This window comes from Mesoplodon bidens, assembly GCF_964165515.1.
Source record: "Mesoplodon bidens genome assembly, contig: HAP1_SCAFFOLD_1377, whole genome shotgun sequence".
Classification (NCBI taxonomy): Eukaryota; Metazoa; Chordata; class Mammalia; order Artiodactyla; family Ziphiidae; genus Mesoplodon; species Mesoplodon bidens.
The window spans coordinates 3,096-26,255 of record NW_027671956.1 but is presented as its reverse complement, the minus strand read 5'-3'; the positions used below and the strand labels follow the sequence as shown (position 1 = coordinate 26,255).

Sequence of the window (23,160 nt, the reverse complement as noted above, 5' to 3'; positions counted from 1 at the left end):
GAGACCGCGTGGGCGAGGGTGAGAAATGTCCTCAGGGTCCTGCGGGGAGCTCTGAGAGCCACGGGCCACGTGGTGCCTGCGTGCATTAAATGTAGGTGTAGGCGAGTACCTTGCCCTGGGAGGGGGTGGTCACCCCAGAGCTCCAGCTAGAGGTCTCTGCCCCAGATTAGAGCCCAGTAGCTCCTACCAGGCCCAGGGCCCTGGAGACTGTAGGATGGGCCCTGGGAATGGAGCTCTAGACAGCAGGCAGATTTTCAGGCAGTGGCTGGGACAGGCTAGGGAAGGCAATGACTGCCCCTGACCATTCAGAATATTTTTCTCTATGTTCCTGTGGGGGGGTGGGGGTGGGCGGAGGGGGTAGTGCTGAGAAGAGCAGGATGAATGGGGGTAGAGTGCTTATCAGATATAAACTCTGCGTGGTACAGTTCTTGACACCCTGCCTGGACCTGGCTGACACTCGGTGTATGTAAGAGTGTATAGAGAACTCTTGGTAGGGGTGTTTTATGAGACAGTAACTCATACACCCATGGACACTCTGATACAGCAAAAGTATCACACACCCCACATATAACTTCCGTATTAAACCACACACAGCACATGGAGGTATATACACGCATCCCTCCTGTACTACGTTCTCATACAACCCACCTGTATCACAATCCTCTCCTCCAACACCAAACGCTGGAGATGAGATATGTATATAGACACACACACTATATATATAGGACACACACACACACACACACACACACACTATATATATATGTATCTCCTCAACTCTCGCACAAACACAGCTAACTTCAGCCATCGCTAAATACCTCTATAAGAACCAGTCACGTGTCATACACACCACACTTGTAACACATTCTTGAGTAATGCCAGACCCGCTTTGTACAAACCACAGTAAACCACAGTCTCACTAACCCATGTCAGGGTTGCCAGATAAAATATGGGCTAGCCAGTTCAATTTGAATTCCAGATAAACAACAAGTAATTTTTCAGTATCAGTATGTCCCCAATATTGTACGGGCCATACTTACACTAAAAGTAAGACCAAATACTGCATGGGAATACTTACACTGGAAAATTATTCTGGGTTTATCTGAAACTGAAATTTAACTGGGTGCCCTGTATTTTTCTTCGCTAAGTCTGGCAACCCTTATATACTTGCCACCAGCTCAGGTATCATATATTTATTGTAGTTTTGTTTAGTGTGTGTCTTCCCCTACTAGAATGCGCAGCGTTACCAGAGACTACAACAATGGAAGAGTGCCGGATACACAGAAGTAGCTGCTTACTGAATCTTGGTGAATCAATGAATGAACACACACCATAAATACAAGCCACACCATGTAATGAGGAAAAGTTACATGTCCCAGAATTCCCGACTTGTGAACAGAAACCATGCACACAAAGGCCACAGACACAGATAAGACACATCTCCACCGTGCTCCCCATGCCAACCCCACACTTACCACAGACTTAACTGATACACATCACTCACTCTTCCCACATACTCAGTCACCACCGAGGCCTACATTACCAACAAGACAGTGACAGAGTAAGTACTGATTTGAATCAAACACTGGAGTATCCACTGGGAACCCCATCTCAACTGTGTGTATTCACTGCACCTGACACGTGCCAGACACTCGGTAAATATTTGTGGACAGAGAGGACTGATGAACCCACCCTGAGCCTTTCATTCCTCCCTCAGGAATCTCCAAGTCACAAGAGGATCCCCCTCAGCTTGGATCCACTGTGGTGGCCCAAGGCTGCAGCCCAGGGGCAGGGGAGGTCTCCTCTGCCTCTACATACTTCTCCTGTGCTTCTTCTCCGCGCAAGCTCATCTACGCTGGTAAGGGCGCGGGGCTCCTCAGGTGAGGGGGTGTTTGGCTGTGAGGCAGGAGGCACACAGATCCCAGGGAGGCTGAGAGGAAACCCAGGGTCATCAGAGGTGATGAGGGCTCTGTGGAGGAGCCTGGGCAGGATGGCTGAGCTGTTACGAGGGCGTGGATCCCAGCTGAGTCTGGGGCGGGGGTGTGTGAATCCTGGTACTACCATGGTGGGGAAGTCAAGGAGCAGGGGCCGGAAAGGTCTGGGCTTGAGGTGGAGGGAAGAGGGACCAGATTAAGCATCTTCAGAGGAAAATGTAGGCTTTGTCTTTGCCTTGGCTTCCAGAGAAGGACAGAGTTCTACATCATAGATCTCCAGCCTGAGAGCAGCACCATCCAGCTCAGGTCCACACAGCTCACACATACATCCGCCCTCCAGGCACATACCTTCTCAGTGCACACAGAAACCCCAAGCACCACAGCCCCATTCCACAAGTAATGCACCACCGATATTCCCAAACTCACACTCCTCGTCGTACACGCATCCACCCGCATCTCTCAGTTACCACAGCCCTCACCACCATACTGCACACCCCTGTATACAGACACCGCTCCAGTAACCCCCCACACGCACATGAAAAGCCCACAGATGACACCAGATACACCGCTCCGTCCTACGGCCAACAGACACCAAGCTCACGACATAGCTACGTCATGCAAATGTCCCTCTCTCGTCTACCACACCTGCTCCCTCAGCTTCTGGCACGGCCCATGCATGTTATGATGTTTTTAATTTCCTTTTTCAGGAATCCGGAGATCACATCGAGAAACTGCCCAGCCTAAAGCACCCCTAGCCCAGGTTCAGGAAACAGGGGAGACTGCTCCCCCATCACACTGTGTCTCCTCCTCACCCTCTTCACCCTGTAAGAACGATCTGCACCCAGACAAAGAGGAAAGGGGCATGAAAATATACTACATGCAGGTACAAGTGAACAAGGGTGTAGCTGTCTCCTGGAAGACAAAGAAACCCTTGGAGTTGCCTGAAAAGCAGCTGACGATAGAAGAAGTGACCCTTCCTGAGGATGCGTGCACAGTAGGCACTTACCCCTCTGATGTGTCCACCGAAAGCCTCCTGTCTGACAGTGAGCCCACTGGGGAGGAGAAAGAGTATGAGGAAAGGGCAGAGCCAGGCAGCCCATCAGGGCCACCTGCCGTCCAGGAGACACCCAGGGCCAAGACACCGGACTGGATGGTGACCATGGAGACCGGCTTCAGGTGCATGGCCTGCTGCCGGGTCTTGCCCACCTTGGAGATCCTCCAGCAGCACGTGAAGTTCGGCATCCTGGAGGGCTTCAGCTGCCGTGTCTTTCATCTCAACATCGCCCAGTGGATGGGCAATGTGGAATTCGAGAGCACCCCTGAGGAGGAGGGCAATGTGGAATCCGAGACCACCTCTGAGGACGAGGAGGACGAGGAGGACGAGCAGGACGAGCAGGACGAGCAGGACGACGAGGACGAGGAAGAGAAGCTAGAAGGCCCCAGCCCGAAGAGACCCCGGAGGCAGGGTCTTTTCTCTCTTTTGAGTTCCACACAGCAACTGAGATTCATGGGACAGAAGATCCTGGAGACGGTGTGGCCTTGGAAGAGGTAAGGCTTGAGGCTGGCACTCTTCTGAGCCTATGTCACGAGGGCCCAGAGGAGTCTAAGGGAAGGGGCCGCACACATGTGCTGGTTTACCTAATGGCTCTGCAGTTGCATCAACTTGGGACACACCCAGCACTTCCAAAGGAATTGAGCTCTGTTGACTTCGACAAGAAGGTGGAGCCTTTTCCTAGGAATTTTCTCAGGGTCTGCACGATGGGCCTCAACTCTTAGAGGACGTACCACCAGCAGCTCCTTGTCGGCAGAGAGAGCCAGGAGTGGTCTGAAGAGAGGACAGGGGCCCTTGCAGGACCGGAACTTTGAGGTCTGAGAGCCTTGGGCCTGAGCTGAGATCTCACCTGGACCACTGTACCTAGCCTTCTGTGACAAAGGGGAATACGAAAGAGAGTCACGTGGAAATGAGGTTCCCCGAGACATGGAAGTGTTCCAGAACCTTCGTTGCGTGGTAGTTGATCTGGAGCCAAGCTCACTGTGGTATGTGTGGCTCTGAGCATTAAGGCAACGCTGGAGGGTAACCCTGACCAGCAGAGCTTGGAGTGCTTCTTATCTCTTCCTGTTCTACCTCATTTGTTTTATCCCTTCCAGGGAGAAGAAAGGACCCTCGGGATAGTAGCAGACAGAACGCCGTGGTCTGAAGGAGGATGAAGGGACCGGCACTCAGTCTAACATCATATGACAATATGAACATCCTATGCAATAAAGGGCATTTTCCAAACCTTTCCTGGAGGTTTTAGTTAATTACATTTTTCTATCTAATCTGTCATCTACATCTGTATCTTTCAAGGTTTGTGAACAAGCTTTCACATAAGCACTAGAGACGTCCGCCAGCATTTTCTAGAAGAGGCCTGCAAATTGCTGGGGACTCCTCACAAATAGGGAATGGCCACAACCCCTGCCACACAGACTATGCCCGTGGCCCTCCTGACCTACTCCCACTCTCTCTCTGAATTTCCCGAGGTCTGAGATGAGGGTGCTGGCTGGAGGCAATGATCGCGTGCAGGCTGAATCTTCCCCAGATTCTGATTCTCTTCCTGGGCCTATCGTCCTCAAGCACAGTCTCCATGTCCCTGGCCACACTGATCTCTCTCCTTCAGTCCTTCCCTCCCTCCCTCTCCTGCCTCCCAGTGCAAAGAATACTTTGTTACATTTGAGACGAGATTTATTTTTTGTGCACAGAATTCTCACCTGTTCTACTGTGGCCTCTGTTTTGAACATTCCAAAGCTGAGGATTTTCTTTTTTTCTCCCTCATTTCTGCTGAGTCTTTACCTTCCTAATGCAGTGAACTCAGAGTGCCTAGCTGACTGGAGGGGGAAAAAAATCCAGGGAGCAAAGAGAAATAATAAAAAAAGTGTCAGTTAATTTTTCATAGTGTTATCCAACTATGTATTTTTAAACTTTTGGAAGAATATTAGGAATATTCTCTTTATAAAAAACTGAATCATTGGGCTTCCCTGCTGGCGCGGTGGTTATGAATATGCCTGCGAATGCAGGGGACATGGGTTCGAGCCCTGTTCTGGGAAGATCCCACGTGCCACGGAGTAACTAAGCCCGTGCGCCACAACTACTGAGCCTGCGCTCTAGAGCCCGTGTGTCACAACTACTGAGCCCACGTGCCACAACTACGGAAGCCTGCATGCCTAGGGCCCGTGCTCCGCAAACAAGAGAAGCCACTGCAATGAGAAGCCCGTGCACCACAGCCAAGAGTAGCCCCCGCTCACTGCAACTAGAAAACGCCCGCTAGCAGCAACAAAGACCCAATGCAGCCCAAAATAAATTAACTAATTTTTAAAAATTGAATTATTTTCAAGGGGACAATGTATAAAAGTACAATAAAAGTCCCCCTTCATAACCCCCCAAGCCCACTCTCAAGATGTAATAGATATGGTGTGATACAATTTATAGTCGTAGTACTCCTCCTCCTCCTCCCACCACAGCCGAAATCCTCTGAGCCCGGTGCAGCAGCTTCCTTTCACAATGCTAGGACCGGCCACAAAACAGATGATAATCCCTTTGGACATTTCAAGGAGCAGCACCAAGGGAACAGTACCTGGGAAATGCCACTGACAGCTCAGAGTATCCATGGCATTTCTAGGGCCTCGGCACTGCTCTTGCTCTGGGAATGAAGGTCCAAAAAGCACGTCAGAGAGTGTTCGTAATTGTAAACAAGCTCCACCTTTGAAACACAATCTACATAGAACCACATATACAAGCCTGCACAATGGATGAAGCCAACGTCTCCTCCACGATTGCCCTTCTGACAACTTCATTGTCTCCTCAACCATAAAAGGTGAACTTCAAACTCACGACCTTGCCTTGTCACCAGAAACATCCAAGCTTGGATCAGTCTTTCTAAGACCAGATATTTGCTCTGTGAGCTACTACAGACTTGTCCCATACACAGAAGTAGAACAGGATTATTTCTATCTACCCGGGGACCTGGAGTCTTTCACATTGCTCCTGTTAAAACTCTCAGAACACCAAAACTTTACCTACAAAGGGTTCAAGCTATGACACTCCCAATTTTCACAAACCTCCTTATCTCTTGTGAGTCACATGCAGCCAATTCCAGGAATTGGAAACATGGTTGTGAGGATGAAACTGACTTTGGGGCTCCCCTTGGATATGGTCTTCCAGACTTACCAAAAGGCCATTAAGAGGACGGTTTACCCCACCTCAGGGAAACCCGAGGCAGTACTTGCAGTCAAGGGCTGGCCATGGCTTCTGAGCTACCTCCAAAAAGAATTTCATACTGTACCTGGATCTGCTGAAGCCATTCCTGACTGTCCGAGAGCCAGCATGTACCGCTCCTCAACTGCCTCCATTGTGGATCATCAGTAGGGCTGTCAGATTTACTAAATAAAAATGCAGGATACCCAGTTAAACTTGAACTTCACATGAATAATAAGTCATTATTTTTAGTATAAGTAGATCCTATGTACTATTTGGGGCATACTTATCTTCAAAATGTACTCGTTGTTTTTCTGACATTCATATTTAACTAAACAGCCTATATTTTATCTGTCAACCCTACTCATCAGAAATGATGGAGGCTTATAGAGATCCAGGAGATGCCTCAGCGCCTCCTCAGCTTTTATTTCTACATCCTGGACAGCGAGCACGAACTTTCCACCCCCAGTCATTAGCCATAATGGAGGATATTCTCTGTTTTAGAGCTTTTTCTACGTGTCATTGTTATTATCTTCCTTGTTTTAAAGAGATGTTTATTTTTTCCCAAATTTAATAGCTCATCCAAAAGTATTTCAAAGTTCATTAGACAAGGGAAAAACAACATGGTTCTGAAAAGTGAAGGAAACCTCCTGGTGCTTAGTAAAGAAGTAGTAGGGAGATTGAAAAAGCCAAACTTAATAAGCAAATCTCTCCAAGGGTATTTTCAGAGCTTGATACCCTCCCACACCCTGAAAATATCATTACATCAAGAATGTAGAACGGCTAACCAAATGTAAGGCTCCCATATGATTCTATCAAACTGAGGATGCTTCTTTACTAAGCAGTGAACACACTTGCTGCCCCAGGGACCTTGGCAGTTGCAACGTAGGGCTCTTCCCTTTGGGATGGAAACAGCAAGTTCTCCTGTGGTCTACATGCTGGCCCCAAAACTACTACACTCCCAATACTTGTCAACTTGAACTATTTTTCTACATATCTCCATTTTTCTGTTACTATCTGGACTACATCCTAGACTTGACATTACATAAATTGCATTCAAGAAGCTCTTTTTAAAAGTTGCTAGGAAACCTTAAATCTAGAGCTTGCAGTCCCTGGCTTACTTTCATCCAGGTGCATAAGGGTTTTCAAAAGTAGTCAGGTTAGTTACCCCGTATCACAGCCCCACGCTTGTGTCAGAGATATAAAAATGGAACATGATATTTAAGGTTTTACTTGCCAAATCATCAAGCCTCCCAGACAGAGGCAATAGAGCAAAATGATTACAGAGGCATGGATTTTGATTTGCTCCAGTGTCTTGGGCAAGTCACTTGGCCTCTGTATTTATTTGTACTTATCTGCACTTATCTGTCACTTGGGGGTTATAATTGTACCTGGTCCATGGGTACCTTGTACAAAAGATCTGTAAAGTAGTTACAAGAAACCGACACAGAGCAAGCACTCCACAGACATTGGCTATTAGCTATTGGACATATTTCTCCATGAAACAGATTACTTTATCAGTGGATGACTCGGTGGGAGACAGTGAATCACAGTATCACAGCATGTTGAAAGTGACCTAGTTCACACTCTTATGTGAGAAAAAGAAAAGTGTGCATGTGTAGAAAATGTCTGAAAGGTTACATAACAGATAGTTAATCATGTTAACTTGGAGGATTAGAATAAATCAGGAAAGGAGGAAAGAAAAACTTGAGTGTCATTCAACTTCTACATCATTTGTGTTTCTACACTGAGACTCTGAATACACTGGAAGTGCAATTTTTTTGAATGTGGCGGGATAAAGGTTTTCAAGTGTTCCTGATACATCCGTATTATTACTTCAGAATTGCTGGCATTTCTTGCCATCTTCGGATCTACACCCATTTGAGTCAGGGGGCCATTCTGGACGGAGGAGATACTAGAGCAGAAGTGAAGTGAGAGGAAAGGAGAGAAAAGATTTTCTCTCTTCTCTTCAAAGAGGAAAGGTCTTTGGAATGGGAGCAACTCACAACCAAACTTTGGGGAAAGGATGTGATGGAAAACGAGACAAACGTCCTACCCCTGTGATGAGAAGGATTCCCTGGGCTGGATGGAGGGAGGTCACAGGTGGCTGGACAAGGAAACCAACTAGGGAGAAACACACACAAGTGCAGAGCAAACACCCTGAGGCCACTCAGCCTGACTCCATGCAAACATGTGTCCAGCAGCCAGCCCTCCACCTGTGGCTCCCCAGCAAGACAGGTACCTCGGGGGTGCCAACTCATTCTGAGTCCATTATGCGTGGCCATTCATAAACCGCTCTCTAACGTGTGAGGAATAAACTCTCAATGTTTATGAGGAAATTGGGGAAGGAGATTGAAAGGTTACTTAAACGGAAAAAAAAGAAGTTCAGGAAGGCAGGATGGTAGAGAGACAAGAAAAAGACCTTAAAAGATAGAAGGGATTTGCCAAAGAAGAGAAAGAAAAAGAAATGATTCCGAATGGGTTAACCTGCAGCTAGGAAGTTAAGGAAGATTACTGATGTGTGAAGACTATGGAATAAAGTGAATAAAATTTATCAGAAGTTGCTGAGACTATGGTAAGAAGCATGATTATCAAATTATGAATTGGCGGCAATGGCATTCTAGGGGGACACTAGGAAGGGGAAGCAAATGTTCACGAGATGACAGTGGCAGGTGGAAAGTTGTTTCAGGGGAAGATCAGTCTTGCAGAGTGTGTATCAGACGAGGGCAAGTGTGAGCAAGCAAGGAAATACTAAGTGTATACGGTTCCTTCACTGAGTGCACCCAGCCCACCCAGCCCCGTGGTCAGCCTTGAGAACAAGCAGGACTTCAGGTACTGGAGCTACATTTCATTCATCAAGCCTTGAGAAGACACCCTTAACTCAGGTCTTCTCTTCAAACGCCATCTTTCCTTCTTGACCTTCATTTGGCCTCTTCCCTTACCCTCAAGCTGTGGACTGAGGCCACAGAGCAAGATGGGTCACTAGTGTCCTCCATCCCCTGGCGACTGTGGTTCACATCAGTGGAGCACCAAAGGCAATAACCAAGTAACAGACACAAGAGTGTATGAAGAAGAAGAGATTCTGATAAGGCTTTCTGTGACAGTGTGGGCCGAGTCGGCTCTATATGGCTGGTATCACCTGAATGACGAGCAGCCTTAGGGGAGAAGTGCTCAGAAGGCAGAGCCTGGCTCTCTAGAGGCTCTGCGTCCTCACAGCCCACTCCAAGACCTCAGTTGCAGCTTCGGCCCCCAATCTCTCTCCCTCTGCCTACTCACAGGTTTTGAAGTCTTCTTTCCTCCACATTTCTCTTGAGAGGTGGAGGAGGAAGATGAGGTTCAGGCCAGCTCAGACTCCCCTGGGATCCCAGCAGGATGCCTATCATGAACCTCCCACCTTCTAGGAAGCTCCTACGACCTCCACATTTGGGGGAGTTTTCATTTCAGCTGTGCTTCAAATTGCTGGCTGGAGATGGCCTGTTGGAACGTGGCTAAAAGCAAGTAGCAATCCTTCGGGCAGCCTGGCCCTTCTCGACTGTCAGACATCTTCAGGGATATTCTAGGAAACGTTGTTTGTTCTAGAGAAGGGAGGGAAACAATCCAATTGTCCAATAATGCTTGAATGGAAAATAAATGATGCTATACGCATGTGATGAAATAATACCAAACGGTCAAAAATCAAAGACCTAGATCTATATGGATTCACGTGGATAAATCTTGAAAACATAATATTGATTGGAAGAAAATAAGAGAAGATAAAGAAGGTTAGATTGTGATAACAGGTATGTAAGTATTTAAATATTTAAATCAATTCAACATATTGCTTTTATATAGAGAGATGCAAGAAAATAAACTTTATCTAAAGAACACATTATTTACATTTAATATGCTCATTTATCTAGGAGACCCAAAAGAACCCACAGATAAACTAGCAGGAACGAAGAAGACGGTTCAACAAAGCACACACATACAAGATCAATACAGTTTAAAAATCAATCAGGCTCCTCTACACTGGCGATAACAAATTAGAAACTGTAAAAGAAAATAAGAAAAAAAGAAGATCTAAAAATAGTCACAAGAGCCATATAAATTAAATTTAGAGCTAAGCATACGTAAAAGTAAATATAACTAACAAACTGAGTACGACCACTAAAAACTCCACCCAACCCAAGGATTAGAAAACGACTGTTCTCACTTTATGAGAAGAGACCCTCTTCTTAAGTAGCAGATCAGTACGTGAGAGTGAATCAAAGAAACACAGCATTTGAAAAGTCAGCTAGGCCAAGCCTCTTGCTCGCACATACAGAAGCTGAAGCCCAGACAGGTTGAGTTACTTGGTAAAGGGCCCAATGTCCTGACTCAAGGACTAGCATTTTTCACTCATTCGTAAGACACAATCAAATCCAGTACCTTGGAAAGAGATGGGAAAAAAATGAAGAAATCAATTATATTGTTACTCCTCTTTAAGTACAGAAATAACCGTGACAAAATTACAGGGATTGAGGGAAAACTGAAGTGCAGAGTTTAAAATGTCAATAATCCACAGGGAAACTGGAGACCATTTAAAATATTCATATTAAATCTCTATATAAAAGACATTAAAAGATCTCCCATCAAAATGTTCATTTTATAATAGATACGGTATGATACAATTTATAATGGATATGGTATGAACCTTTCCCTTTCACGGGAAAGGTTCGGCTGGGAAAAAGGAATTGTTCTTGAAAACGGGGCCTGTGCTATTGCAGAGACTGTGCTGAACCTAGGTCCACAGAATGCTCTGATGTCATCCTTGAGGTCACAGAATCCTGCTGTGCGCCTGGCAACCTTGGAAACTTAACAGCCCTGGTGAGCACTAGGCAGCACTGCTGGTTCACTAAGTGGTACAAGTTTTTCAGCCATTTAGGAGACTTGACTATTTTTATTTGTATTGAATCATTTCAACGGATTGCCCAAGAGCCAACAAGGGCCAACCTGTAGGGGAGAGGAGGAGTTGGACGTCTCTTGAGGCATCTTCTAAGGGAGACTTCTAGTTGGTACGATGGAACGGCAACAAAAGAGGAAACGCCTGGAAAATGAAGAGTCCCAGGAAACTGCCCAGAAGGGAGGAGGTATGTGGGGGGCAACTTGTCTGGGGCACATGGGTTTCTGCCAAACTGAACCTTCTCTAGGAAGAGGGGGACTGAGAACGTGTCACCTGTGAAGCAGGGAGCGAGAGACCTTGTCTCACTGATGCTGCCGTAGCCATCCGGAGGCTCCCTGTGGTGTGAGACGGCACAGAACGGCCAGATGCCCCCTGGGAGATGGGAGGTCAGCTCCGCTGGTCTGAGGACTCTCTCCTGGGGCTGCCGGGCCTGGAGCTTTGTCGGACTCACAGCAGGCTGCATCCTGCTTGCACAGACCTAGAGGTGCAGCTTTTCTCAGTCCCCGATTTCTCTCTTATTCTCTTGGATCTTTCCCTGGGGTCATGAGGTGGGGGATGTGAAGGATGCAAGGATGCTGAGAGAGACCCATGAGTTGCTTGGCCTCTTTTACCAACTGGAAAGAGAAGCCCCATGAGCTGAAGGCCCTGTTGAAAAATATCTTGACAAGTGGAATGCACTTCGAAAGACGATTGTTTGCCTAGGGATGGTGTCATATTGAAAGCAAGGAGGTTTTATTCCTTCAACAGGAAGAATCTCCCAAAGGAGACCGAGGGAAGGGAAGGGCTTTCCAGAGACTGAGACCGCGTGGGCGAGGGTGAGAAATGTCCTCAGGGTCCTGCGGGGAGCTCTGAGAGCCACGGGCCACGTGGTGCCTGCGTGCATTAAATGTAGGTGTAGGCGAGTACCTTGCCCTGGGAGGGGGTGGTCACCCCAGAGCTCCAGCTAGAGGTCTCTGCCCCAGATTAGAGCCCAGTAGCTCCTACCAGGCCCAGGGCCCTGGAGACTGTAGGATGGGCCCTGGGAATGGAGCTCTAGACAGCAGGCAGATTTTCAGGCAGTGGCTGGGACAGGCTAGGGAAGGCAATGACTGCCCCTGACCATTCAGAATATTTTTCTCTATGTTCCTGTGGGGGGGTGGGGGTGGGCGGAGGGGGTAGTGCTGAGAAGAGCAGGATGAATGGGGGTAGAGTGCTTATCAGATATAAACTCTGCGTGGTACAGTTCTTGACACCCTGCCTGGACCTGGCTGACACTCGGTGTATGTAAGAGTGTATAGAGAACTCTTGGTAGGGGTGTTTTATGAGACAGTAACTCATACACCCATGGACACTCTGATACAGCAAAAGTATCACACACCCCACATATAACTTCCGTATTAAACCACACACAGCACATGGAGGTATATACACGCATCCCTCCTGTACTACGTTCTCATACAACCCACCTGTATCACAATCCTCTCCTCCAACACCAAACGCTGGAGATGAGATATGTATATAGACACACACACTATATATATAGGACACACACACACACACACACACACACACTATATATATATGTATCTCCTCAACTCTCGCACAAACACAGCTAACTTCAGCCATCGCTAAATACCTCTATAAGAACCAGTCACGTGTCATACACACCACACTTGTAACACATTCTTGAGTAATGCCAGACCCGCTTTGTACAAACCACAGTAAACCACAGTCTCACTAACCCATGTCAGGGTTGCCAGATAAAATATGGGCTAGCCAGTTCAATTTGAATTCCAGATAAACAACAAGTAATTTTTCAGTATCAGTATGTCCCCAATATTGTACGGGCCATACTTACACTAAAAGTAAGACCAAATACTGCATGGGAATACTTACACTGGAAAATTATTCTGGGTTTATCTGAAACTGAAATTTAACTGGGTGCCCTGTATTTTTCTTCGCTAAGTCTGGCAACCCTTATATACTTGCCACCAGCTCAGGTATCATATATTTATTGTAGTTTTGTTTAGTGTGTGTCTTCCCCTACTAGAATGCGCAGCGTTACCAGAGACTACAACAATGGAAGAGTGCCGGATACACAGAAGTAGCTGCTTACTGAATCTTGGTGAATCAATGAATGAACACACACCATAAATACAAGCCACACCATGTAATGAGGAAAAGTTACATGTCCCAGAATTCCCGACTTGTGAACAGAAACCATGCACACAAAGGCCACAGACACAGATAAGACACATCTCCACCGTGCTCCCCATGCCAACCCCACACTTACCACAGACTTAACTGATACACATCACTCACTCTTCCCACATACTCAGTCACCACCGAGGCCTACATTACCAACAAGACAGTGACAGAGTAAGTACTGATTTGAATCAAACACTGGAGTATCCACTGGGAACCCCATCTCAACTGTGTGTATTCACTGCACCTGACACGTGCCAGACACTCGGTAAATATTTGTGGACAGAGAGGACTGATGAACCCACCCTGAGCCTTTCATTCCTCCCTCAGGAATCTCCAAGTCACAAGAGGATCCCCCTCAGCTTGGATCCACTGTGGTGGCCCAAGGCTGCAGCCCAGGGGCAGGGGAGGTCTCCTCTGCCTCTACATACTTCTCCTGTGCTTCTTCTCCGCGCAAGCTCATCTACGCTGGTAAGGGCGCGGGGCTCCTCAGGTGAGGGGGTGTTTGGCTGTGAGGCAGGAGGCACACAGATCCCAGGGAGGCTGAGAGGAAACCCAGGGTCATCAGAGGTGATGAGGGCTCTGTGGAGGAGCCTGGGCAGGATGGCTGAGCTGTTACGAGGGCGTGGATCCCAGCTGAGTCTGGGGCGGGGGTGTGTGAATCCTGGTACTACCATGGTGGGAAAGTCAAGGAGCAGGGGCCGGAAAGGTCTGGGCTTGAGGTGGAGGGAAGAGGGACCAGATTAAGCATCTTCAGAGGAAAATGTAGGCTTTGTCTTTGCCTTGGCTTCCAGAGAAGGACAGAGTTCTACATCATAGATCTCCAGCCTGAGAGCAGCACCATCCAGCTCAGGTCCACACAGCTCACACATACATCCGCCCTCCAGGCACATACCTTCTCAGTGCACACAGAAACCCCAAGCACCACAGCCCCATTCCACAAGTAATGCACCACCGATATTCCCAAACTCACACTCCTCGTCGTACACGCATCCACCCGCATCTCTCAGTTACCACAGCCCTCACCACCATACTGCACACCCCTGTATACAGACACCGCTCCAGTAACCCCCCACACGCACATGAAAAGCCCACAGATGACACCAGATACACCGCTCCGTCCTACGGCCAACAGACACCAAGCTCACGACATAGCTACGTCATGCAAATGTCCCTCTCTCGTCTACCACACCTGCTCCCTCAGCTTCTGGCACGGCCCATGCATGTTATGATGTTTTTAATTTCCTTTTTCAGGAATCCGGAGATCACATCGAGAAACTGCCCAGCCTAAAGCACCCCTAGCCCAGGTTCAGGAAACAGGGGAGACTGCTCCCCCATCACACTGTGTCTCCTCCTCACCCTCTTCACCCTGTAAGAACGATCTGCACCCAGACAAAGAGGAAAGGGGCATGAAAATATACTACATGCAGGTACAAGTGAACAAGGGTGTAGCTGTCTCCTGGAAGACAAAGAAACCCTTGGAGTTGCCTGAAAAGCAGCTGACGATAGAAGAAGTGACCCTTCCTGAGGATGCGTGCACAGTAGGCACTTACCCCTCTGATGTGTCCACCGAAAGCCTCCTGTCTGACAGTGAGCCCACTGGGGAGGAGAAAGAGTATGAGGAAAGGGCAGAGCCAGGCAGCCCATCAGGGCCACCTGCCGTCCAGGAGACACCCAGGGCCAAGACACCGGACTGGATGGTGACCATGGAGACCGGCTTCAGGTGCATGGCCTGCTGCCGGGTCTTGCCCACCTTGGAGATCCTCCAGCAGCACGTGAAGTTCGGCATCCTGGAGGGCTTCAGCTGCCGTGTCTTTCATCTCAACATCGCCCAGTGGATGGGCAATGTGGAATTCGAGAGCACCCCTGAGGAGGAGGGCAATGTGGAATCCGAGACCACCTCTGAGGACGAGGAGGACGAGGAGGACGAGCAGGACGAGCAGGACGAGCAGGACGACGAGGACGAGGAAGAGAAGCTAGAAGGCCCCAGCCCGAAGAGACCCCGGAGGCAGGGTCTTTTCTCTCTTTTGAGTTCCACACAGCAACTGAGATTCATGGGACAGAAGATCCTGGAGACGGTGTGGCCTTGGAAGAGGTAAGGCTTGAGGCTGGCACTCTTCTGAGCCTATGTCACGAGGGCCCAGAGGAGTCTAAGGGAAGGGGCCGCACACATGTGCTGGTTTACCTAATGGCTCTGCAGTTGCATCAACTTGGGACACACCCAGCACTTCCAAAGGAATTGAGCTCTGTTGACTTCGACAAGAAGGTGGAGCCTTTTCCTAGGAATTTTCTCAGGGTCTGCACGATGGGCCTCAACTCTTAGAGGACGTACCACCAGCAGCTCCTTGTCGGCAGAGAGAGCCAGGAGTGGTCTGAAGAGAGGACAGGGGCCCTTGCAGGACCGGAACTTTGAGGTCTGAGAGCCTTGGGCCTGAGCTGAGATCTCACCTGGACCACTGTACCTAGCCTTCTGTGACAAAGGGGAATACGAAAGAGAGTCACGTGGAAATGAGGTTCCCCGAGACATGGAAGTGTTCCAGAACCTTCGTTGCGTGGTAGTTGATCTGGAGCCAAGCTCACTGTGGTATGTGTGGCTCTGAGCATTAAGGCAACGCTGGAGGGTAACCCTGACCAGCAGAGCTTGGAGTGCTTCTTGTCTCTTCCTGTTCTACCTCATTTGTTTTATCCCTTCCAGGGAGAAGAAAGGACCCTCGGGATAGTAGCAGACAGAACGCCGTGGTCTGAAGGAGGATGAAGGGACCGGCACTCAGTCTAACATCATATGACAATATGAACATCCTATGCAATAAAGGGCATTTTCCAAACCTTTCCTGGAGGTTTTAGTTAATTACATTTTTCTATCTAATCTGTCATCTACATCTGTATCTTTCAAGGTTTGTGAACAAGCTTTCACATAAGCACTAGAGACGTCCGCCAGCATTTTCTAGAAGAGGCCTGCAAATTGCTGGGGACTCGTCACAAATAGGGAATGGCCACAACCCCTGCCACACAGACTATGCCCGTGGCCCTCCTGACCTACTCCCACTCTCTCTCTGAATTTCCCGAGGTCTGAGATGAGGGTGCTGGCTGGAGGCAATGATCGCGTGCAGGCTGAATCTTCCCCAGATTCTGATTCTCTTCCTGGGCCTATCGTCCTCAAGCACAGTCTCCATGTCCCTGGCCACACTGATCTCTCTCCTTCAGTCCTTCCCTCCCTCCCTCTCCTGCCTCCCAGTGCAAAGAATACTTTGTTACATTTGAGACGAGATTTATTTTTTGTGCACAGAATTCTCACCTGTTCTACTGTGGCCTCTGTTTTGAACATTCCAAAGCTGAGGATTTTCTTTTTTTCTCCCTCATTTCTGCTGAGTCTTTACCTTCCTAATGCAGTGAACTCAGAGTGCCTAGCTGACTGGAGGGGGAAAAAAATCCAGGGAGCAAAGAGAAATAATAAAAAAAGTGTCAGTTAATTTTTCATAGTGTTATCCAACTATGTATTTTTAAACTTTTGGAAGAATATTAGGAATATTCTCTTTATAAAAAACTGAATCATTGGGCTTCCCTGCTGGCGCGGTGGTTATGAATATGCCTGCGAATGCAGGGGACATGGGTTCGAGCCCTGTTCTGGGAAGATCCCACGTGCCACGGAGTAACTAAGCCCGTGCGCCACAACTACTGAGCCTGCGCTCTAGAGCCCGTGTGTCACAACTACTGAGCCCACGTGCCACAACTACGGAAGCCTGCATGCCTAGGGCCCGTGCTCCGCAAACAAGAGAAGCCACTGCAATGAGAAGCCCGTGCACCACAGCCAAGAGTAGCCCCCGCTCACTGCAACTAGAAAACGCCCGCTAGCAGCAACAAAGACCCAATGCAGCCCAAAATAAATTAACTAATTTTTAAAAATTGAATTATTTTCAAGGGGACAATGTATAAAAGTACAATAAAAGTCCCCCTTCATAACCCCCCAAGCCCACTCTCAAGATGTAATAGATATGGTGTGATACAATTTATAGTCGTAGTACTCCTCCTCCTCCTCCCACCACAGCCGAAATCCTCTGAGCCCGGTGCAGCAGCTTCCTTTCACAATGCTAGGACCGGCCACAAAACAGATGATAATCCCTTTGGACATTTCAAGGAGCAGCACCAAGGGAACAGTACCTGGGAAATGCCACTGACAGCTCAGAGTATCCATGGCATTTCTAGGGCCTCGGCACTGCTCTTGCTCTGGGAATGAAGGTCCAAAAAGCACGTCAGAGAGTGTTCGTAATTGTAAACAAGCTCCACCTTTGAAACACAATCTACATAGAACCACATATACAAGCCTGCACAATGGATGAAGCCAACGTCTCCTCCACGATTGCCCTTCTGACAACTTCATTGTCTCCTCAACCATAAAAGGTGAACTTCAAACTCACGACCTTGCCTTGTCACCAGAAACATCCAAGCTTGGATCAGTCTTTCTAAGACCAGATATTTGCTCTGTGAGCTACTACAGACTTGTCCCATACACAGAAGTAGAACAGGATTATTTCTATCTACCCGGGGACCTGGAGTCTTTCACATTGCTCCTGTTAAAACTCTCAGAACACCAAAACTTTACCTACAAAGGGTTCAAGCTATGACACTCCCAATTTTCACAAACCTCCTTATCTCTTGTGAGTCACATGCAGCCAATTCCAGGAATTGGAAACATGGTTGTGAGGATGAAACTGACTTTGGGGCTCCCCTTGGATATGGTCTTCCAGACTTACCAAAAGGCCATTAAGAGGACGGTTTACCCCACCTCAGGGAAACCCGAGGCAGTACTTGCAGTCAAGGGCTGGCCATGGCTTCTGAGCTACCTCCAAAAAGAATTTCATACTGTACCTGGATCTGCTGAAGCCATTCCTGACTGTCCGAGAGCCAGCATGTACCGCTCCTCAACTGCCTCCATTGTGGATCATCAGTAGGGCTGTCAGATTTACTAAATAAAAATGCAGGATACCCAGTTAAACTTGAACTTCACATGAATAATAAGTCATTATTTTTAGTATAAGTAGATCCTATGTACTATTTGGGGCATACTTATCTTCAAAATGTACTCGTTGTTTTTCTGACATTCATATTTAACTAAACAGCCTATATTTTATCTGTCAACCCTACTCATCAGAAATGATGGAGGCTTATAGAGATCCAGGAGATGCCTCAGCGCCTCCTCAGCTTTTATTTCTACATCCTGGACAGCGAGCACGAACTTTCCACCCCCAGTCATTAGCCATAATGGAGGATATTCTCTGTTTTAGAGCTTTTTCTACGTGTCATTGTTATTATCTTCCTTGTTTTAAAGAGATGTTTATTTTTTCCCAAATTTAATAGCTCATCCAAAAGTATTTCAAAGTTCATTAGACAAGGGAAAAACAACATGGTTCTGAAAAGTGAAGGAAACCTCCTGGTGCTTAGTAAAGAAGTAGTAGGGAGATTGAAAAAGCCAAACTTAATAAGCAAATCTCTCCAAGGGTATTTTCAGAGCTTGATACCCTCCCACACCCTGAAAATATCATTACATCAAGAATGTAGAACGGCTAACCAAATGTAAGGCTCCCATATGATTCTATCAAACTGAGGATGCTTCTTTACTAAGCAGTGAACACACTTGCTGCCCCAGGGACCTTGGCAGTTGCAACGTAGGGCTCTTCCCTTTGGGATGGAAACAGCAAGTTCTCCTGTGGTCTACATGCTGGCCCCAAAACTACTACACTCCCAATACTTGTCAACTTGAACTATTTTTCTACATATCTCCATTTTTCTGTTACTATCTGGACTACATCCTAGACTTGACATTACATAAATTGCATTCAAGAAGCTCTTTTTAAAAGTTGCTAGGAAACCTTAAATCTAGAGCTTGCAGTCCCTGGCTTACTTTCATCCAGGTGCATAAGGGTTTTCAAAAGTAGTCAGGTTAGTTACCCCGTATCACAGCCCCACGCTTGTGTCAGAGATATAAAAATGGAACATGATATTTAAGGTTTTACTTGCCAAATCATCAAGCCTCCCAGACAGAGGCAATAGAGCAAAATGATTACAGAGGCATGGATTTTGATTTGCTCCAGTGTCTTGGGCAAGTCACTTGGCCTCTGTATTTATTTGTACTTATCTGCACTTATCTGTCACTTGGGGGTTATAATTGTACCTGGTCCATGGGTACCTTGTACAAAAGATCTGTAAAGTAGTTACAAGAAACCGACACAGAGCAAGCACTCCACAGACATTGGCTATTAGCTATTGGACATATTTCTCCATGAAACAGATTACTTTATCAGTGGATGACTCGGTGGGAGACAGTGAATCACAGTATCACAGCATGTTGAAAGTGACCTAGTTCACACTCTTATGTGAGAAAAAGAAAAGTGTGCATGTGTAGAAAATGTCTGAAAGGTTACATAACAGATAGTTAATCATGTTAACTTGGAGGATTAGAATAAATCAGGAAAGGAGGAAAGAAAAACTTGAGTGTCATTCAACTTCTACATCATTTGTGTTTCTACACTGAGACTCTGAATACACTGGAAGTGCAATTTTTTTGAGTGTGGCGGGATAAAGGTTTTCAAGTGTTCCTGATACATCCGTATTATTACTTCAGAATTGCTGGCATTTCTTGCCATCTTCGGATCTACACCCATTTGAGTCAGGGGGCCATTCTGGACGGAGGAGATACTAGAGCAGAAGTGAAGTGAGAGGAAAGGAGAGAAAAGATTTTCTCTCTTCTCTTCAAAGAGGAAAGGTCTTTGGAATGGGAGCAACTCACAACCAAACTTTGGGGAAAGGATGTGATGGAAAACGAGACAAACGTCCTACCCCTGTGATGAGAAGGATTCCCTGGGCTGGATGGAGGGAGGTCACAGGTGGCTGGACAAGGAAACCAACTAGGGAGAAACACACACAAGTGCAGAGCAAACACCCTGAGGCCACTCAGCCTGACTCCATGCAAACATGTGTCCAGCAGCCAGCCCTCCACCTGTGGCTCCCCAGCAAGACAGGTACCTCGGGGGTGCCAACTCATTCTGAGTCCATTATGCGTGGCCATTCATAAACCGCTCTCTAACGTGTGAGGAATAAACTCTCAATGTTTATGAGGAAATTGGGGAAGGAGATTGAAAGGTTACTTAAACGGAAAAAAAAGAAGTTCAGGAAGGCAGGATGGTAGAGAGACAAGAAAAAGACCTTAAAAGATAGAAGGGATTTGCCAAAGAAGAGAAAGAAAAAGAAATGATTCCGAATGGGTTAACCTGCAGCTAGGAAGTTAAGGAAGATTACTGATGTGTGAAGACTATGGAATAAAGTGAATAAAATTTATCAGAAGTTGCTGAGACTATGGTAAGAAGCATGATTATCAAATTATGAATTGGCGGCAATGGCATTCTAGGGGGACACTAGGAAGGGGAAGCAAATGTTCACGAGATGACAGTGGCAGGTGGAAAGTTGTTTCAGGGGAAGATCAGTCTTGCAGAGTGTGTATCAGACGAGGGCAAGTGTGAGCAAGCAAGGAAATACTAAGTGTATACGGTTCCTTCACTGAGTGCACCCAGCCCACCCAGCCCCGTGGTCAGCCTTGAGAACAAGCAGGACTTCAGGTACTGGAGCTACATTTCATTCATCAAGCCTTGAGAAGACACCCTTAACTCAGGTCTTCTCTTCAAACGCCATCTTTCCTTCTTGACCTTCATTTGGCCTCTTCCCTTACCCTCAAGCTGTGGACTGAGGCCACAGAGCAAGATGGGTCACTAGTGTCCTCCATCCCCTGGCGACTGTGGTTCACATCAGTGGAGCACCAAAGGCAATAGCCAAGTAACAGACACAAGAGTGTATGAAGAAGAAGAGATTCTGGTAAGGCTTTCTGTGACAGTGTGGGCCGAGTCGGCTCTATATGGCTGGTATCACCTGAATGACGAGCAGCCTTAGGGGAGAAGTGCTCAGAAGGCAGAGCCTGGCTCTCTAGAGGCTCTGCGTCCTCACAGCCCACTCCAAGACCTCAGTTGCAGCTTCGGCCCCCAATCTCTCTCCCTCTGCCTACTCACAGGTTTTGAAGTCTTCTTTCCTCCACATTTCTCTTGAGAGGTGGAGGAGGAAGATGAGGTTCAGGCCAGCTCAGACTCCCCTGGGATCCCAGCAGGATGCCTATCATGAACCTCCCACCTTCTAGGAAGCTCCTACGACCTCCACATTTGGGGGAGTTTTCATTTCAGCTGTGCTTCAAATTGCTGGCTGGAGATGGCCTGTTGGAACGTGGCTAAAAGCAAGTAGCAATCCTTCGGGCAGCCTGGCCCTTCTCGACTGTCAGACATCTTCAGGGATATTCTAGGAAACGTTGTTTGTTCTAGAGAAGGGAGGGAAACAATCCAATTGTCCAATAATGCTTGAATGGAAAATAAATGATGCTATACGCATGTGATGAAATAATACCAAACGGTCAAAAATCAAAGACCTAGATCTATATGGATTCACGTGGATAAATCTTGAAAACATAATATTGATTGGAAGAAAATAAGAGAAGATAAAGAAGGTTAGATTGTGATAACAGGTATGTAAGTATTTAAATATTTAAATCAATTCAACATATTGCTTTTATATAGAGAGATGCAAGAAAATAAACTTTATCTAAAGAACACATTATTTACATTTAATATGCTCATTTATCTAGGAGACCCAAAAGAACCCACAGATAAACTAGCAGGAACGAAGAAGACGGTTCAACAAAGCACACACATACAAGATCAATACAGTTTAAAAATCAATCAGGCTCCTCTACACTGGCGATAACAAATTAGAAACTGTAAAAGAAAATAAGAAAAAAAGAAGATCTAAAAATAGTCACAAGAGCCATATAAATTAAATTTAGAGCTAAGCATACGTAAAAGTAAATATAACTAACAAACTGAGTACGACCACTAAAAACTCCACCCAACCCAAGGATTAGAAAACGACTGTTCTCACTTTATGAGAAGAGACCCTCTTCTTAAGTAGCAGATCAGTACGTGAGAGTGAATCAAAGAAACACAGCATTTGAAAAGTCAGCTAGGCCAAGCCTCTTGCTCGCACATACAGAAGCTGAAGCCCAGACAGGTTGAGTTACTTGGTAAAGGGCCCAATGTCCTGACTCAAGGACTAGCATTTTTCACTCATTCGTAAGACACAATCAAATCCAGTACCTTGGAAAGAGATGGGAAAAAAATGAAGAAATCAATTATATTGTTACTCCTCTTTAAGTACAGAAATAACCGTGACAAAATTACAGGGATTGAGGGAAAACTGAAGTGCAGAGTTTAAAATGTCAATAATCCACAGGGAAACTGGAGACCATTTAAAATATTCATATTAAATCTCTATATAAAAGACATTAAAAGATCTCCCATCAAAATGTTCATTTTATAATAGATACGGTATGATACAATTTATAATGGATATGGTATGAACCTTTCCCTTTCACGGGAAAGGTTCGGCTGGGAAAAAGGAATTGTTCTTGAAAACGGGGCCTGTGCTATTGCAGAGACTGTGCTGAACCTAGGTCCACAGAATGCTCTGATGTCATCCTTGAGGTCACAGAATCCTGCTGTGCGCCTGGCAACCTTGGAAACTTAACAGCCCTGGTGAGCACTAGGCAGCACTGCTGGTTCACTAAGTGGTACAAGTTTTTCAGCCATTTAGGAGACTTGACTATTTTTATTTGTATTGAATCATTTCAACGGATTGCCCAAGAGCCAACAAGGGCCAACCTGTAGGGGAGAGGAGGAGTTGGACGTCTCTTGAGGCATCTTCTAAGGGAGACTTCTAGTTGGTACGATGGAACGGCAACAAAAGAGGAAACGCCTGGAAAATGAAGAGTCCCAGGAAACTGCCCAGAAGGGAGGAGGTAT

The 23,160-nt window shown here is 46.8% G+C and overlaps 2 protein-coding genes and 1 long non-coding RNA gene across 3 annotated transcripts in view; 2 read left to right on the top strand and 1 right to left on the bottom strand.

The window, feature by feature from the left end:
• LOC308610746 overlaps positions 1-22,643 on the bottom strand; it is a 41,599-nt gene extending 18,956 nt beyond the window's left edge. The window contains exons 1-6 of the long non-coding RNA XR_014014638.1: positions 21,325-22,643; positions 17,429-18,233; positions 16,566-16,682; positions 9,442-9,740; positions 5,546-6,350; positions 4,683-4,799 (exon numbers count right to left, since the gene is read on the bottom strand). This is a non-coding gene — a long non-coding RNA (uncharacterized lncRNA). The remainder of the gene's footprint in view (positions 1-4,682; positions 4,800-5,545; positions 6,351-9,441; positions 9,741-16,565; positions 16,683-17,428; positions 18,234-21,324) is intronic.
• LOC308610745 (protein FAM170A-like) lies at positions 1,597-4,674 on the top strand. Its single transcript, XM_081259768.1, has one exon. The coding sequence runs from the start codon at positions 2,797-2,799 to the stop codon at positions 3,484-3,486; it is 690 nt and encodes a 229-aa protein (XP_081115894.1). The 5' UTR covers positions 1,597-2,796; the 3' UTR covers positions 3,487-4,674.
• LOC308610744 (protein FAM170A-like) lies at positions 13,480-16,238 on the top strand. Its single transcript, XM_081259767.1, has one exon. The coding sequence runs from the start codon at positions 14,680-14,682 to the stop codon at positions 15,367-15,369; it is 690 nt and encodes a 229-aa protein (XP_081115893.1). The 5' UTR covers positions 13,480-14,679; the 3' UTR covers positions 15,370-16,238.
• Positions 22,644-23,160: the final 517 nt, after the last annotated feature.